The sequence below is a fragment of the Brachypodium distachyon genome, chromosome 1 (genome assembly GCF_000005505.3).
Source record: "Brachypodium distachyon strain Bd21 chromosome 1, Brachypodium_distachyon_v3.0, whole genome shotgun sequence".
Lineage (NCBI taxonomy): Eukaryota > Viridiplantae > Streptophyta > Magnoliopsida > Poales > Poaceae > Brachypodium > Brachypodium distachyon.
In genome coordinates this window covers 63,424,353-63,442,708 of record NC_016131.3, presented here as the reverse complement: position 1 = coordinate 63,442,708, position 18,356 = coordinate 63,424,353, and the positions used below count along the sequence as shown (strand labels likewise).

Here is an 18,356-nt window from a genome sequence, read left to right as displayed (position 1 = left end):
TTCAGTACTATATAAGTGCAAGTGGAGGTGGTGGTTCATCGTCGGCCCTTCTTACCTCCTTGCATGTGCGATCAACTATGTCGTTCTCTGTTGTGATCCAAGTGGAAATACATTATGTTGTTCTTGTGAACCATCCCTTGTAGCTACCTAGCCGAACACTTTCGAACGTCGAGAGGTAGTCCAAGGTATGCACAAAGGAAAAATTGAATTATGCACTCCATCTCACCTCGGATCAGCTCTTGCTTAGGCAAGAATCATATGAAGTCCCAAACGATTGCCACACTCACTTGAATGTCTTGCCGCTCGGTATGCAAGAAGGTAACCACATCATGGTCAAGAAGGATGTCGGTGCCAAAATCCACGCATCGCTAATCTATTGAGAAGGTCCTCCTGAGTTGTCACATTCAAGTATCAGGTGAAGCGCATCCATGACTACGATGAAGAAAAGCAGCGAGAAAGGGTCGTCCTGCCTCAGACCCCAATGATGAGAGGATGAATTCACCTACAATGCCATCTGAGGAGCAACCGGGAGGAAACCATGGAGAGCAAGCCACGGTGGATCCACACAATCCAGCGGTTCCCAAACCCCACCAACTTGCAGAGGACATCGATCGAAAAACCTAGACGATTGAATCAAACGCTTTCGTGATGTGAAGTTTGAGCATGACGGCTCGTGGCCCTATGAAGCTTCCTCTCTTTTCCCCACACATGCACTAAAAATTGTCATGCACACGCCGACCCTTCAGGAATGCACTTTGGTGAGGGATGATCAGCCTGGAATGAATGGCGGAACACAAGTTGCTAAGATCTTAGGCAGTACTTTTGTTGCACCGTGAATTAGATTGATCGGCCTCAAATCATGCACGTCCGTTGTGTCAACGCGCTGATGAAGATAAGGATTGCTTTTCGGTCGAGGATGGTATGAATAGGGCTGCAAGTGTGACCCTCAGGGTACCCTTTGGACAGTCCATTCTCTTTGATCCAAAGGCTCAGATTAGTTAGTACTTCTTAATATTCCAATTTAGATCTATGGAGTAACAGGATGGAGTATTAAGAGACAAGGGTAAAAATGTAATCTAGTAGTCCGAAGAAACAGAACGACGTCGGCAGTTTTCGTTTTCTTTTCCCATTTCTCCTCTTCTCTCCGTCGATCCTCTTCGCAGAGCTCCACGACCTCCCTCCGCTGCCGCAGCCTGCCGTAGACCACCTCCCAAAGCTCCCTTCGCTGACGCCCACCCCAACTGACCGCTCACTGCCTCCCTCCCTCCGCCCACGGAATATTTCTCCAAGTCTCCCGCCCCCTTCCACGGTTCCACCTCGCCTCATCGGCACATGGCGGCGCGGTGGTGGCCGGCGAACGCGTCATTGTACAGTGAGATGCAGAAGAGCTGCCTCATGCTCGCGCTGCCCCTCTCCCCTCCGTCCTCTGCTCCAAGCTCGTGGAGCACTTCCCCAACTACTTCGGGCAGCTGTCGGCACCTGCGGTGCTGTCGGCCGAGCCTGTGGCAGCCAAGCCACGCAAGATCGGCGTTGTGCTATCTGGCGGTCAGCCTCAATAAATATGTCAGTCACAGGTTTCCTGCCTTCCATACGAGCCTTCATTTTTCATGCCAGAAGATGTGGAGGTGTTGAATGAGCCAAAGGAAAGAAAGAAAGGAAAAAAGAAACAAGCCATACAGGTGAGTGCGATAAATTTGGTTTCATGTTTAGCCAGACTTGCATAAATGCTGAAGAATTATATAAGCACTTGCTTAGCACATACGGAGTAGTTTAGAATGGGTGGAGATGACAACACGGAGAGAATATTTGCAACAACCAGTCAGCATTACAATTATTTCTTATCTAACATTTTTGTCTTCATCTTTATGTCTTGTAAGACGATTAAGCTTCAGAACAAGTCACTGTAATATTACCTTCTCTTGTCAGATTCTTCTCTCCCTTATCTTGTATTAATGGGCAGTGGAGTGGAAATCCCATCCACATTTGCTTTTGAGTTGACTCTTATCTGCTACGTAAGTAGGTTATTTTAAGATAGGTACAGGTACATACATAAATTTGTTGTTCATTTACCCCAGAGAAAAAAATGCTGTTCATTCTTGTGATCCTGAATTATGTGATAACGTGGAGTTTTCACTGTGCTCCACCAATGGCTTGGTTAACTTTGAAGACACAAATTTCTGTATACTGTTCAACTTTGCTACTGAAGCTGCAACCCTGCATAGAAATAGTGTCAAACAAAACTGAAACAACTGTGGGATTTTTTTCCCCTTGTGTTTACTGCGAAGGTTGTACGGTACAGGCTGTGATTCTGAATTCTGCAACATTTAGTTCAGACCATGATTGTTCCCTTATTATTATTACGTTGTTAATATCCCATAAAACAAAATCAAGTAAATAGAAGAGCTAACCTCACTGAAACTTCTGTTCTTTTTCATTATTCAGTTTTGTCCACACATTATTCATCAGATGTACCTGTTGGGATTAATTTATCATGTTCCTTATGGTGTTCGCAGGCTTGCAGCATATTATGGTAGGTAAGCTCTTGGGGAGAATGAGGATCTGTAAGCACATCAGCTGAAGGGTTCCGCAGCCTCAGGGTCCTCCTGGAAGGTCAATGATAGCAGTGTGCCATTGTCGCCGCCATCCTTATTCTGTGCTACATTGTTGAGTGTTAATTGTATGTAGTGATTTTGACGTTCTGCTGCTGTTCATCATCCATTGTCGACATTTGGCAGAATGCTTGGCCTCCTGCGCCAGAAGCTCACCTCGATTATACCATCTGAAATTCTCATCTAGTGGTTCATGTCCATGTTTACAAATAGTGTTCTGAAGAAACTGAATTGCATCATCAAAGCTGACAGCGAACTGAACATGACAGAAAAAGTGAGCAACATCTGAGCGAGGAACCTGTGGATTTGACGTGCAAACCACCACCGCGCATAGGTTAACAAACCATCCAAATCAACCGGTACACACATAAAATTATGTCTTCATTGGACCAGTCGATCAGGTCAGATAGATCAATTTGCGGTCACAAACAACATTGCACGGGTAAAATGTTCATCAGCTGAACCAAATAAACCGAGCAGCAACCTAGCATGATTGCACAAGAAAAGCCAACCATTATGACTGAACTCAGCCCAACTATTATCAAATTGATCATAATATTGCTTCTTAACGCTTGTCTCAACATAAAACAAATTGACAGTAAACACAAAACACTGCTAATCTCACTAATTTTTGTTGCATTTGTGCACCTTCAGAATAGGAACATTGACAGAGTAGTATCCAATAATAAATCAATATGGTCAGCTTAGTTCTACGCCGATAGGGGGGAGTTGCTTAGAAAGCAGTCCTCCCCACTAAGGCAAAACAACAGGATATCATCAATATCATACAACAAACATGATTCTACTAATTTAAAACATATATTTTACTAACTCTTAGATGAGGCCATCACATCTTCACATTCAGGTGTATCTCTTTGTAAGAGACGACCTTCCCTGACGTCCTCATCAAAGACCTTCTCTACCTGTCACTTGCACTGAAGAACGTCTCTCTTCCGCCTGCTCCTTGGAAGGTTCAGGGGAACGACAGTCATTTTGCTTCTCCTTTTTGTTCTGCTCGATCAAGACATTTAAGCTAGAAGGGCGGCTAAAGGAGCAACAATATCCTCTTGCGCAGTCTCAAGAGTGTCACTTGTGACCTCGACAGATCCTGGATTCAGTCTTGAGGATTTTGTCCTTACAGATTTTCTGCAGATGTTTAGGCCAATCATGATTGCCCTGTTCCAATCGGAGAGTTGATTGCATTGGTGGAAAGTAGGGAAAGGCGAGCAGACAAAGGCTTTACCTTGTCTCTTCATGATGCAGTGGTTCACTAGAAGTTGATCCAAGCAAAGACCGTGGTCCGTGGGAGGAGAGGCAATGCAGCTCGTCCGCGCCACCACCGGCAATGGCTTGCTCGGTGATGACCACGACGCCAATATTCAGATCAGAGATGAGGACCCGAGCGACCGGAGAGTTCGGTCCGGTGCAGGCTGGGAGGACGATGGCCGCGCGGACAACTGGAGAGAGGGAGGACGGCGGTGCGGGCTGGGAGAAAGGCGGCGGCGCTCTGTGAGAAGGGAGGAGGGCGGCGCGCTGTGAGGAGGGAGCAGAGCAGCGGCGCTCTGTGAGAGGAGAGAGGGATGACGGTGGCGCGGGCTGGAAGAAGGACGACGGCACTCTGTGATTAGGGAGAGGGATCGGGAAGATGGGAAGGGAGGAATTTTTTACTTTTTACTAATGTGAAAATGTGGAAAGACGGAAATACCCTTCTCTAATAGTCTGATGAAGTCAGGCGGAGTATTGGGTACCGAAGAATTTGCCAATTAAAATTTTAAAATGACACAACTTTTAAAAAACTAGTTCATTTGTTTTTGAACCAAGTTGGTCACCATGTAACCTCTAGGTACGAAGAACTCTGCACTCTGTAGTGGTCCGATATGCGAAGAGCGCAGCACGAGGACAACGAAAAACAAACCTCCGAAGTTCGGCCTCAGTAAGCTATAGACAGCCCAACAGCTTGGTGCCGAGTGCCGACATCATCATGAAGACGTTGACGGAGACCTCCAGGCTCCGGGCTTTGACCACCTGCCAGGCCTCATCCTCAGCGAATTCCTCCTCAACGAGGGACATTTGTTTGTGAAGTAAATTACGGAAACCACCGTATTAGTAGTTAGTGTTTCATATTAATACATGTAACTACGTGAAATCCTAACCACTAATGGTAGTTTTCTGTGATTTACTCTCGTGTGCTGCCTTACGAAACGGCCAGTTGTCATCGTGGGCTGTTACGAAGACACAGCTTTCAGGAATTTTTGGATCCAGACGGCGACGGTGCAAAACCGGAGAACCGGAGAAGGCCTTCTTAAAAACCGAAGAATGAATCATGGATCAGAACTGGCCCAATGGACGTTAACCTGTTTGGATCTGGACTCCGAGTGGGACACTGGGGCTTGGGACGGTCCAAGTAGGATCCGCTAAAGTTAAGCCCGCCAGACGAGAGTTGCTCGCAGGTCGTGTGATCCAACAAGCCCCCGGTGTACTGTGCGCCTGTGCGGCAACCGGATCGAGAGGACATGGCGCCACCGCGGCTGTGGGAAAGACGACCTGCCGATCGGCGCGAGCGGCGGGCCGGCGGCATCCGCTCGCTCGTACGTACTGTCTTCACCGGCAAAGGCTCTTCACGAGGTATCGTCCCTGACCCCTTAGATTTCTTTTTCGTTCGCAGTTTTCAGCATAATAAACGTCCCATCAGTTCACGCTAAAAACAAACGTCCATCAGTTCCAACTTCCAAGTACAATCACAACAAACATTTCATTTCCGCTACTCAGTGTTAACATCTCCATTCGAGCTTCGCACACGCAGCAGCAGCATCGACAACGATCAGCAGTATAATCTGCAATTTATTCAGAATATCTCCCAGGCTTTAACCAAGTAGTACTAGTACAAAACTAAGTTGAGCCAGTAACAAAATAAAGTAGTGCTATCCTATTGCAGTCCTTGATGATGTACTCTAACCAATACTACAATCTTACAACAATACGGCCTTTCGCCTCTCGATTTTAATCCACCAACGGACCATGATGAATAATAAGTAAACTAAAGAAGCAAATAGGCCCTTCCACAGCAGGCTTCGTGCCCGTTGTCTCATAGGAGCCTATTCATCACCAACAAATGAACGAAAGAACTTGTTTTTGTTCAGCAGCCAACACCGACCATCCATCCCACCCACGGAAGAATTATGTACAACCGGTGAGGGTCTGCAAGCTGCTTTCATGCCGTCGCGCTGTTATCTTCGGCCTCACCCTCGCACTTCCAAACCACGTCCTTCAGCTGGGTGGAAAGTGTTCTGTAGAACTGTTTCGGAGTAAAAAGAACTTTGGTTACTTGGTTGTGTAAGCAATGGCACGTACATTTGTTAGAAAAGCAGGGGAAAAGGTACTACAGATCTAAATTGTATGCAATTGAAGGGAAGTGGTTACTTCAGATTATCTGCGAGATATTAATTCAAGACAAGAATTATTGATATGTTAGCTTCACTTTTAAGTATTGAGTGGTAATCGAGCCTTAATGTGAAGTCTAAGTGCACAGAGAATCTGCTTAGAAAAGGATGATATGGTAAAACTGCTAGTCGTGATTAGTACCATTTGAAACTCCAGAGTATCCCCCTTAGCCTTTTTGAGCTCAACCACATGTAGGGATGGAGCTACTTGAAATACCTAAAGGTTGCCACAGAACAACATATAATGAGCAATTGTTCTTCAGTGTTTGAAATATTTTTATTTGTGTGGTGTTTTCACTTACCTCAGTTGCAACATTGAGATTGCCTTTTCTACCTGCTTTGGGGTTCTCCATCCGCATCTGGAAATAACATAAAGCATAAAGACAGACATTTTAGGAACTGAAGAACTGAATGTAGTAGGAAGGGTTTTATTTCCTGACAACGTCGACATATATGGCAACATTTACACAAATGATTTGATTGTAATAATGCACATATCAGCAGTAAGCAATATACCTTGTAGTTTTTCTTTTGAATGTCAAATCCAAGTGGCCTTGCAGCTTCTGCAATCTTGGTGATGATTTCTTTTGGAGGGCATTGTGAGGTGAATCTTGTCTCCCTTTTATGCTCCTGCCACAAAATTTGTAGAAATAAGTTCATTGCAATTATGGGAAACACGCGGAGCGGGTAATAGAATATGGGAAACCAAACATAAGACAGATAATGCCCGTGTGGAGCAGCATTATTTCAGAGTTCTCACCTCCTTTGCCTCAAACAAATTGTCCAGATTCAGTCCCTGGTTAAGTGAAATCAGTTCAAATGCGTTCATTGAGGTTGGCTGATGTTCAGTTTCCTCTTTCACATGCTGGTCCTGGTAAATGTATTAATGCATGCATATAGTTAATCAACTTATTCCTCCCAGAATCGTAAGTACTTTAAGTTGAAAAGGTCAACTGACTCACCTCCGAGTCTCCAAAAGCAGCATAGACATCATCGAAACTAGTCTGATACTTGTCGTCAAAAACAGGTTGCTTGTATCCCTTTTTGAACCAAGGATCTTCCAGTATCTGAGGAATGGTGATACGCTGTTCAACATTCAACAACAGAAGGACAGGTAAGGTGCTGCTCAAGTGGTCACAAATGATAATAACTAGTATTTGAGTAATCTATTGTGAAATAAATAGATGTTACATCAAGAACTATGTTTGAAAGTTGTATGAAGACACTTACAGTTGTAGGGTTAGGATCCAGAATTCGGGTAATCAGTTTCTTAGCTCCAGCAGAAAACCAAGAGGGACAGGTAAACTGAGCTTTGGAGATCTGTAGTTGCAGAGGGAATAAGAAGAGATGATAAGCAATATATTATCACATCCATGATGTTTTTCACTTCTTTATATCTTTCAAAAAGAATTACCTTATTGTAAAGCGCGATGATGTTATCATCCTCAAAGGGTAAAAACCCAGCAAGCATAATAAAAAGGATTACCCCGCAAGACCAGATATCTGCGGTTGCACCATCATAACCTCTATCCTCGATCACCTACAAAGATCAAAAGAAAATCTAAGTTAGATAATAGTCTAGTGGAATGAATTCTTGGTTATAATAAGACAAGCAAAATGGTATTACCTCAGGAGCAACATAGTTTGGAGTTCCACATGTTGTGTGCAGTAACCCATCAGACTGTAAAGTCGAAGAAATTCAGTAACAGTCGAAAATGAGAATTGAAATGCAATACAAAGTCATGTGACCAAACTAATATATGTTAATGGTACCTTCACTTGCTCAGTAGCACTTAAACCAAAGTCGGACACTTTGAGATTGCCAGCAGCATCAAGCAACAAATTCTCTAACTGTAAATACAGGTCAAATATTATGTCACTTTTCTGCACTTATGTGTATATATATGATTATAGAAAAACACATGACCAATTGGATAAGGTTTTACCTTCAAATCCCTGTGATACACGCCCCTACTGTGGCAATAGTCAACTGCGTTGATCAGTTGCTGAAAGTATTTGCGTGCATCCTCTTCTTTCAACCTTCCATTAGTATACTGTGTATAACAGCAAATATAATAAAATCAAAATATGATCATGTAACATGAACAATAGTAAATAGGACAATATAACTTCAATACTTCTAGATAGATTGATGATATATTGGAACTTACAATGGTTTCAAAGAGCTCTCCTCCAGTAATGTATTCCAGAACAATGAAAATTCTTGCTTTACTTCCCATCACCTGAGGTAGAAAGCAAATATGAGCCAGAAGGTATCAGACTGCAGTCATGATAAACAAAAATCTAGTAAGGTACAACTGTAAATATTGAAGTGGTAGATTGATATTTGAACTTTACCTCATGCAGCCGAACGACATTAGGATGCTTTATTAACTTCATAGTACAAATTTCACGCCTAATCTGCATTGAGTTTAGGATGGTATTAGTTATTGGAAACAGAAGTCTTATTTTTATGATTATGCGATTAGAACGGCACAAAGTATAGTGAAGGCGATTAAAGGGGACACATATGGTGAAGTGCAAGAACTGGGGGCATTGAATTTTGTAGTCAATATGCACAAAGTTCAGACATCGACTGGAAACAGCACAAGATACCAGGAAGACATACTGAGTTGGTGGTATGACTTCAACTGGAAGATCACCACGTGGGTATATCAGGATGTGATGTAAATATGTAGACACAGAATCATTCTTAAGTCTTAACTGAAGTTACACCTTCCTATGCTCCCATGCTGACACGGGAACATCCAAGGAAGCTAGAAATTGTTTCCTCTGTTAGCTCCTTGATACAAAGATGTATGTTATGGTACTGAACTTTGACCAATGAAAAATATGGACCGCAGTTAAGATAACTTTATTGACTGTTAGGATTTGGGAACGATTATAGCACCCACAGTATGGTAGGCTGAACTTTCTAATTTTATCGGTCAAGATAAACAACTTTCTAATTTTATGAATATACAGGCATCTTTTTTTTTTAATCTGATCTATGATATGCTATGGTGATAAAAGAAATGTGAAGAAACCAGTGCAAAGTCTTATGAGGGAATTGTCTGAAAATGACCTGTTCAACCAATCTGAGCTTCTGAACCTTCTCCTTGTCAAGAATTTTGATAGCAACTGGTTCCATAGTTTCAGTGTTCTTGGCGAACCTGACTTTTGCAAAGGATCCTTCCCCAATGGTGCGGCCGAGCTCATACTTGCCAACACGGCGCTTCACCTTTGGTGACAATGCAGCTCTCTTTGCCCGATACATCTTCCAACAACCGAAGGTTTACTACGAACCTTCAAATGGTTCTTCAACGACCTGCAGATTGCGAAATGAATCAGGCTCTGAAAGTTAACCTGACATTTAGCCATTCGAAGACGTGAAGTGTATTGTTTTGTCATATTCTATCATGAAACATTCTTTATCTTCTCTTCCAAAAGGATCAAGGCAAAGATCTCAGGAACACTAAAAAACACCTGATGGTCAAAATATAAAACGACCAGACTACTCCGAAACACTCAACCCGCTTTGACTTTACTAATATAAAAGGTGGCCAAGACAGACATATGCGCATCATTTCATATACTCATATTAAACACATGTGCCTGCGGTAGAAAGGCAGATAAATCATCAGAAGTACGTGGCAGGAACACAAAGGGTGGCCGCATAGGAACAATCGCCAGTTGGTAATCTATGATGCTACCAGAAAGCAGAAACGAAAAAGTGACAAAAACCTTTCCAAAAAACAGTGTGCAGATATGTATGATGGAGAATCTTCTGCTTTGCATTTCAGAGCAGCAATAATATGTGTTGCCGAGAGCAACGAGAAAATGCCAAACGATGAGCTGGAAATACTAAGAACAATACTGAATCATTCACAGCACAGCCCAATTATCACATCCTGAGCTCATAAGGGTGAGTGTGCGTGCTGTGTTTTCTCAAAAAAGGAAGAAAAAGAAATCACATCCTGAGCTAGCTAGCAATGCACACAAGACACAGCGCGGCTTTAAACTCTTTCCCCCCAAATCCACACTTTCAGATCAGAACCGTACCAAAAGAAACGGAAATCCGAACACCACGGACAGAGCTACAAGGGGCGCAAATTCAGCCAGAGGGGCCGAGCCTTACCTTCAATTCGACGAAGCAGCTAGCTGGAGCTAAATGAACCAGCAACGGCAGGTATGCAGCGAGGCCGGGTCTCTCTCGGAAATATTCGAGGAATTCAACCAAGGAGAGGTGGAGGAGGATGCTGTGGTCTGTGGATGCAGAGGAGGGAAGAGGGAGTTGTGGTGGTAATAAGGAGGAGGATGGGGGTGGTGGCCTGGTGGTGTCGCGCGCAGCCGCAGGCAGCCAACCCCCACGAGAAAAGGACATCAAGCATGGAGGCGGGCGAGCAGCAGCGTACGGAAGTTTACATCTGCTTGCCGACGCTAAACTGCCGTGCCTGCCTACACTACACCACGTTATTACACACGCCTCGAGTCCAACCCTTTCGGCTCCGAAGGGCTGGGTCTTCCTTTTCGTCCCTTCATTCATTCTACTGGAGTGAATAGTTTGTTTTTTCTGGAGTAATAGAATTTCCTGCGACTAGCCAGCCAGGCAGACGTGAATGACAGACCAGGGTGTGTGGATAGGTACGTGCTCTTATCATGGCCAGCCGAACGGAATCACCGAAAACATATCCTTTTACCATGTACTCCAGTGGAGTATATCATTGGAATAATTCCTGATTGTGCGTGCAGCTGACGGTCCCGCCCTATCCTTTCGACCAGTCAACACTACTGCTGGCAAATACGCCTATGGCGGTTGAGGCTCCCACCGTTTGACCTCCTTGGTTCAAACAAATGAACTAGTTTTCTAAAAAACCATTTGTTTGAAATAAAGAGGGTCAAAAGATATCCTGAGGGTCAAAAATTTGCAGCCCTAGTAGTGCCCTTTGACTCTCCTTAGTTCAAACAAATGAGATCGAACAAATGGTTTTTTAAAAAACTAGTTCATTTGTTTGAAGTAAGGAGGGTCAAAGGATAGCCTGAGGGTCAAAAATTTGCAGCCCTAGTAGTGCTGCCTAATTTTAAACAGAAATACGCCTATGCATCTCTTTTTGTCAACTGGACGGACAAACATGATTAGTGCGAAACACACAACATAGATCTTCAAGGCACGGAAATCTCGTTCGGGTCCAAATCTTATGACCAAATAAAGTGAACCATCTAAATACCACCCTGCCGGTTTGGACTACTTGTTTCAGAAAACAAAATCCACATGTTCGGCGTGCGAACAGTATTTTGATGAGTTGCACTGTTTTTCTGCAGGCTGGTCACCAGGCGTGCGTTGCGTGCATGGATAAAAATTCCACGAGTTCGTCATGGGAATTTTCTTTCGGAACCGGCCGAGTATAGATAAATATAGTCAAGTATCAGCTTCAAATATGGATGCTGGCCCCCCACCTCATTGTTTTTGGTTCTGCTGGCCACACGAAGGTAGCAAAAAGCAGTGATCACACAGACCACCAAATGAAATTTTGCAACTTTTAGCAAAGAGATGTTGAGAGGAGCAAGCATCCTGCCTGCTTCAATATGGGAGTGTGTGTGATCTTAGCAGCTGACGCGTGACATGTCGAGATGCCACAGAAGGCATCTGACGTGTGCATTGATAATATTGACGTGGAATGTCGGTTTTTTTTACCTCCGGGAGAGATGTGGATATCAATGCACACTGAAACGAATCAAGATCTCATCCATTGCTCAGAGGGTAGATTGTATCCTAGGCACTTTCAACGAAGACTTTTTGTATCCCCTGGAGCGCCGGCCCCCTAAAGGCCCCCTAAACGGGTTTGGGTGTGCCGCCGCCTAAAATTCGACCCAGTCGGCCTCCCTAATTTTTCTTTTTAGCCGGCGCGGCCTAAAAAGTTAGCCGACTCTCTCAGGCCGAACCCAAACCCGGGGGCGGGGGGGGGGGGGGGGGGAGGGGGGGCAAACGGAGGCGCCTGCGAAGTGTTTTATTGCTGCGGGCCCGCTTTGTCAGCGCCATTTATCGCCCTCACCGGTTTCAGCATTAATCGTCCACCGGCTTCGCCTCGGCTTCTCAGGCGAGTAATGGCGGTCGCCGGGTCAAACTGTCGTCCAGTCCCGTCGGCTTCCACGTGGCGCATCGCTGCGCATTCCCAACACCCGTTTCTCGCCGTGTTCATACCCTCGACGGGTTAACTTCGGCGCCCATAAAAGGCAGCGCCACCCCAGAAGCTCGCCACATTCGCCCTTCTCCTCCCTCGCCATCCTCCTCTCTACCCCATCTCCTCCTCGCCACCTTGCCATGGGCGGCAACTAGCAAGATCGCCATTGGCTCCGCCTCGATGAGGCCGAGGCATTGGCGCGGGCCGGCGGACTGCCGCCTTCCCTACGGCTGGTGCTCAGCCTTGACGGCAGACCCATGCCACCACCGCCGATGGGAGCGCGCCGGCGCGAGAGGATTGCGGAGCACTTCTTCCGCAACCTCATGCCGGAGGAACAGGCGCTGCTGGAGTGGGACCGTCACACTGGCAGCGCCTGGACGCCCTTCTTCGAGGAGGAGCGCGACCGGCACGTCGACGACCTTCCGCACCCGACGGTACGGAACGACATCGCAGGCCGACGCGCCTGCTGGTAGCAGCCGAGGCGGTCCCTCAACGCTGTCCTCGCCCCCTTCGCCGCCGGCAACGAGCCCCGGCTCGACGCCGGGGCGACTCCTCCTCCTCCGGCGCCGGCCGGACGACACCGCTACCTAGGCGGTGGCGCCGGCTCCTCAGCGGCGTGCGTGCCGTCGCTTTGGCGCGGTCCTCCTCCTCCCTAGCGCAGCGGTCCGCGTTGCCTCCGCCTCGTCCGGCCAAAGCCGTAGCCGGAATGGACGCTGGCGCCGGACTACGAGCAGGCCGTCGTCCCTTACGCCGCCGACAACGACCCGGAAGAATTTCCGGGTCAGTGCGCCGCCGAGCGCGCCAGCGAGGAGGAGGCGGAGCGGCACCGCCTCCTCGGCTCCACAGCCTCCGACGCCGAAGTCCAGGTGTGGCTGGACAACAAGGTGGCGCAGGAGGTAGCGAAGAAGGTGACGCTTGTGAAGCAGGAGCCGGACGTCATCGTCCTCGACGACGACGACAATGGCTTCGACTTCGACTCCAACAGCAGCTGGGGCAGCGGCGCCTCCTGGCTGGACGACTAGGCTAGGGCTAGGGTTTGATTTCGTCTTTTTTAAAATTTTGTAAAGTATCGCAAATTTCAATGAATTGTTGCCGGACTTTATGAAATGTCGCCAATTTGAATAAATTTTGATGAATTTTAAAAGGTGCCCCAATTTACTATCGGGGGCCCGGCTGGGACACGGCCGGCCCCCAAATTATTATTTGCGCTGGCGCCACCCCATCTGGCCGAAAAATGTGGCAGGCCGGACGCCATATGGGGGGGATAGCTGGAGTTGCTCTTAGAGCATCTCCAGCCGGCCCCCCTAAAGGCCCCCCAAACGTTAAATGGGCGCGTTGGCGCTGAAAAACCCACCCAATCCACTCCGCTAAATCCAAAACGTAGCCGGCGTGGCCCAACAATGGCGCCCCCAATCCACTCCCTACGCACAGGGGGGCTAGCGGGGGCGTCGGGTGAAGATGAAAAGCAGCGCGGGTCACCACTATCAGTGAGACAAACCAAATTTGGGGGAGAGATGTTTGGGGATGCGGCTGGGTGCCGGTTCCACCCCAAACGAATTGTTGCGCCAACGCCTCTTCATATGGCCATATGCCGGATGAAATATAGGGGGAACGAGTGGAGATGCTCTTATTCTCTCCGATCCTAAATTGTTGTCGAAATATTACATGTATCTAGACGCGTTTTAAGGATATATACATTCATATTTTGTCAAATTTGAGTCAAGAATTTAGGATCAGAGGGAGTACTTGTTCAGATACGACTGTTACAAGAGCCTGTGTCTTATTGTTATATTTAAAATATATTTTTACCGTATCTAGGTGTGAGGGAGAAAACATAGTTTTAATGCAGTCCATGCCAAAAGTGTATCTTGCATGATAAAAAAAAACAATCTCTTTTCATTCCATCGGGGTTCTTCCTCCCTTCTAGAGGAGAATTTATGAACTCCTACGGTGCGTGATTGATGAGCCGGAGTCTTCTCTTGTCCTTGTGTTATCTCTCCAATATCTCTGGGATTCTATCGTCCTTCCGATGGCAAGTTCTTCAGGGCTCGGGATTGATGATGGTGTGACTCCATGTTTGGTGATAGTTTGCGGTTCTCATAGCTTGAGGTTTCACTGTTTGCAATGGTTGATCTCTTCTTTTGAGATCATTTCGACCATGTATGGACTTTTAGATTGAAATGCAATTTTTTTTAAAAGGTAGCCGTCGGCTTGTGACGCGTCTATCTTTCCCCCATATTGTAATACTCTGACTCTTTGAAGTAATATATTTAGGTGGGGAATCCCCACCACCCCTTGATTGCCTAAAAAAACATCTCTTTGCTAATGGCTATGCTTGAGACGCCTAATTTTTAAGCAAAAGGTTTAAATCTCAGTCAACACAGCAGAGCCGTCGATTTAATCACTGGATACCATCCCCACTTCTTCGTCCCATCGTTTGTTCCGAATCTTAAAGCACAAACTAGATCCGGCAGCCGGGCAATCGACTGATCCTTAACTAAAAAATCACGATCTAAACATAGCAAAACTGGAATTATTTCTCCGGTTCAGTTTTTTTTCCTACGTGGTGGTGTATCAGCAAACAAGCCATTGCTAACATTGAAACCGCAAAACTTCAATCCAAAATTATACTGTATAATTGAGGCGAAGAAGAGAAAATTATACTCACACAACCGCGTCGGATGCAGTTGATAAAATCTGTGTGTTGGTTCGTGCACGCGCACATGCTACTCTCTCAGTTTCATAATTCTTGTTGAAATATTACATGTATGTAGACATTTTTTAGGAATAGATAAATCCATTTTTGAGTAAATTTGAGACAACAATTATGAAACAAGGAAGCAGTAGCTTAGATCAGGTGCTGGGTCCACAGCTGTATTTCATTCGATCGGCGCCTAACACCCTTCTTCCGGTCGTTATGTCGCACGGGCAAAAGCTAACGATCTCGTTGGTTGGACCGATCAAGCTATGTCGTGTGCCTTTTTATTCCATTTTCTCGACTCTGGCCAGGTCAGGCATGCCAATCGAGACCGACCATTCCTCCCTCCGTGGGCTCGAGACAACAAGCAAAGATTCCGTATATACGTGCATGCGCGTATAAGCTTTTTTGAGCTGTATTGATCGATGATTCGATGTAAGGACTAAGGAGAAGGAGCCGAAGATGGTTTTCTTGATCTAGCTGCTCTTCCGTGTCACCTCGATCGCCATGTCTGCTAGCTAGCTGGCTAGCTTGTCCGACCAAGTTGGCAAGTTCAATTCGAACTGCACACATGATGTAAGTTTGCATCCCAGCCGCAGGCAGCCATGAATGCATGTATATTGAATGTGCTGACAGGAATGGTTTGAATTTGAACTATATACAGAGAGAGGCTGCGTGCATGATTCACCCAAACGTACGTCACTTTCTCGCGCCTCGTCCGCAGGCACGTACGTGTGGTGCGTGCATCAGCTAGCTGGGGAGGAAGCTTCCTGGCAGCTGCATGCATTAACGGACGAATGTGCGTACGTGCACATAAAGGTCGACCCATATTCGGTTTGGGCAAAAAAAAAAAACATGACCGTACGTACATAATACGTGCAAATGCACGGTGTAGGTTTCTCTTAATTTGGTCATTTAATCCCCCAAATCCTTGTCTGATCGGTTTGGAGAGTGGTCGAATGCCGTAGCATGAATTCATCTGTACGTGAGACCCTTGAAGCTTCACACAAAATTGGAATGAACTGGCCGTCCATCTTAACTCGCGGATCCCACACGCGCCGTTGTCACAAGAACCGATCAGCATTGCCAAACGCAGCGCAGACCAGCAACCAGAACACGGCCGTCCGTGGACGCCGGATCCGGCACGCAAAGATCAGCGTCTCATCGATCCATCCATCAATCATCAGCCGTACGTACCGCAGCCACCCTGAGCCACGCACGTACGCAGCGCAGACAGCAGCCCCCACCTGGGGTCGGTTGCTTTCGTTTTCGCGGTGCACCGCACTTTTATTTAGTCTAGCTGGCCGGGCTGCCACGCGACGCAACGGAACGACGCAGATTTATCCCCGGTCGACACCAACCCACCAACCGTTCCAACGTCGCGGGGGCCGCGGCGAGGGGAGGAGGAAGCTTCGTAGCAGCTGCGCGAAAGCGGACAAAACAAACGGGTCGCAGTCGCACACAGGGAAAAAAGGACGTCGTCGTGGCCCACGCGCGCGCCCATGGATCTGTTCTTGTCTTGGCCCAGCTAGCCCGCCTGTCATAATCCAAAACCTCGCATGGCAGCTGTGGCCTGTGGCTGTGTGGCACCCGCGGCTGGTTATCCAATCCGATCCCGTCCGTACACGTCCCGACTTGCGAATGCCTGCGCGCCCGCCGCACCGTTTTAAGCTTTGGATCGTACCCTTTTGAGACAGTAATGATTTTGTAACACTGTACGAGCGAAACGGAGGCATTGCTTTGCTGGAGTAGCTGGCGACGGACACCGCACAGTAGTACATTCTACTGTGCGGTTGCTGCGCCCACTGTTCTCCACAAGCACATGCAGCCGCCAGAACATGGGGGCAAATTTCCCGCTCACCAGAATCGATTATCTCTCAAAATAGATTATCACAGAGGAGGTACAGTGTGGCACCAGCGGGGCCATCCCTGACAACTCACGTGCACCAGCGGGCCGCGCAGCCTTCGTTTCTTCACAACCGTACTGCGGCTTTAATTCGTTTCAGGACCATAATATTCCAGCCGTCGATTTGAGGCGACGTGACGTACGTACTCTGCTTCAGAATTCTGGCAGCTGCTTCAATTAATTGCATATGTGTACGAGAATTCCATGGCGGTTGATCGAGACTCTGCTCTTCTTTTCTTGAATATTCCAGGGTTTTTTCACAGGAAAACGAAATGAAATTGGTCAAAGCACACGGGATCGAGCGCATGGAATTGCTTCCTCGGTGACTCAGAGTCAAAGAGAGATATCTTCAGATTCTAAAACTCCCCGCCGTACTCGTGGTTATATTAACTTAATCTCTCGCCGCTTCACAGTTTTGAACCATTACACTACAAGAAAGAGTGTAACAGGGCTTAAAAAAAACACAACATAAACATCATTCTTATTGATACATATGCAATGCTGTTGGGTGCAAGATTATGCATCCAAGGCATATTTCCTTCGTTCCTAACTACTTGTCGTGGTTTTAGTACAAATTTGTACTAAAACCACGACAAATATTTAGAAAGGGATGGAGTACTATAATACAAAGGTCTACAATCTGAAGAATGATCCGTAGCATGTAATACTGCCGATAAAGCAGAGAATATGGATACGATAGTAGATGTAGGTGCAAGATAAAGGTCGTGTCAGGATCATACCGAATCGGGCCATCTTCCTATTTCTAAGTGTTATCTTGGAACATTCAGCATTGCTTGTCTTATTACCCTATTCGCTTGATGGTAATCTCACACCAGAAAAGAATGAACACTTTTGTCTCAGAAAGAAAACAAAGAGCTAACATGACTCGTGGCATGAGAAGGACGTGAAACGCATTTCAGGGGCCACATGTCCTGCAGAGTGCAGACATATCACATGGACCTGGACCACATGAGCGGGCCCGTTGCGCCCTTTGAACGTCCATCCTCCACTCACACTTACATACAGGCAGCGTATGCATGCATCAGCACAGGGGTTTCATCAGCGGAGAGCAAGTGCGCATATCAGAACCGGATCAGGCGAAGGAACTGACGTTCGTTCGTTAGGATTCCCATTGCACAAATACACATCTGATTGGTACAGATCTAAAGAAGATGACTGGTGGAGCAGTACCGTCTGATTTTTCTTTAGCAGAAGAGATAAAGCATGAAAAGAAAAATATTCTTCCAGAATTGGATTAATATTACTCTGTGGGGATATGTTTCATTGTCAATAAAATGGAGCTGGGGAGGAGGTCCTTCTTCATCTAAATTTTTTTGGATAAACATTTATCCGGACGGATATCATCACTCGGAAGGGGACATGCAACATGTTTCATCACCTCTGACTATTACTAGCCTGCAAAAGAAGAAGAGGAAGTAGTCAGACTGATTTTCAGGTTTAGTTATATCTGATAGCAGGGCTCAACGTCATGGACAATACGGAAGTCACGTGATGGTTGTT

The 18,356-nt window shown here is 46.4% G+C and overlaps 2 protein-coding genes and 1 long non-coding RNA gene across 3 annotated transcripts; 1 reads left to right on the top strand and 2 right to left on the bottom strand.

Annotated features, from left to right (window-relative positions):
* The first annotated feature begins 981 nt into the window (after window positions 1-981).
* On the top strand, window positions 982-2,795 carry LOC112271575. The gene is made up of 2 exons (XR_002964745.1): window positions 982-1,679; window positions 2,514-2,795. It is a non-coding gene; the product is annotated as an uncharacterized LOC112271575 (long non-coding RNA).
* Window positions 2,796-3,147: 352 nt separating this feature from the next.
* Window positions 3,148-4,679, bottom strand: LOC106865703. Its single transcript, XM_014896329.2, has 3 exons — window positions 4,556-4,679; window positions 3,853-4,276; window positions 3,148-3,785 (listed from the first exon to the last, which is right to left on the bottom strand). Exons 1-3 carry the CDS (start codon window positions 4,677-4,679, stop codon window positions 3,638-3,640), a joined length of 696 nt encoding a protein of 231 aa, XP_014751815.1. The 3' UTR covers window positions 3,148-3,637.
* Window positions 4,680-5,420: 741 nt separating this feature from the next.
* Window positions 5,421-10,401, bottom strand: LOC100845430 (CBL-interacting protein kinase 31). Its single transcript, XM_003557984.4, has 15 exons — window positions 10,188-10,401; window positions 9,135-9,377; window positions 8,408-8,470; window positions 8,221-8,292; window positions 7,996-8,103; window positions 7,823-7,900; window positions 7,677-7,730; window positions 7,464-7,589; window positions 7,280-7,369; window positions 7,012-7,134; window positions 6,810-6,920; window positions 6,566-6,679; window positions 6,352-6,408; window positions 6,192-6,266; window positions 5,421-5,904 (listed from the first exon to the last, which is right to left on the bottom strand). Exons 2-15 carry the CDS (start codon window positions 9,324-9,326, stop codon window positions 5,821-5,823), a joined length of 1,347 nt encoding a protein of 448 aa, XP_003558032.1. The 5' UTR covers window positions 9,327-9,377; window positions 10,188-10,401; the 3' UTR covers window positions 5,421-5,820.
* Window positions 10,402-18,356: the final 7,955 nt, after the last annotated feature.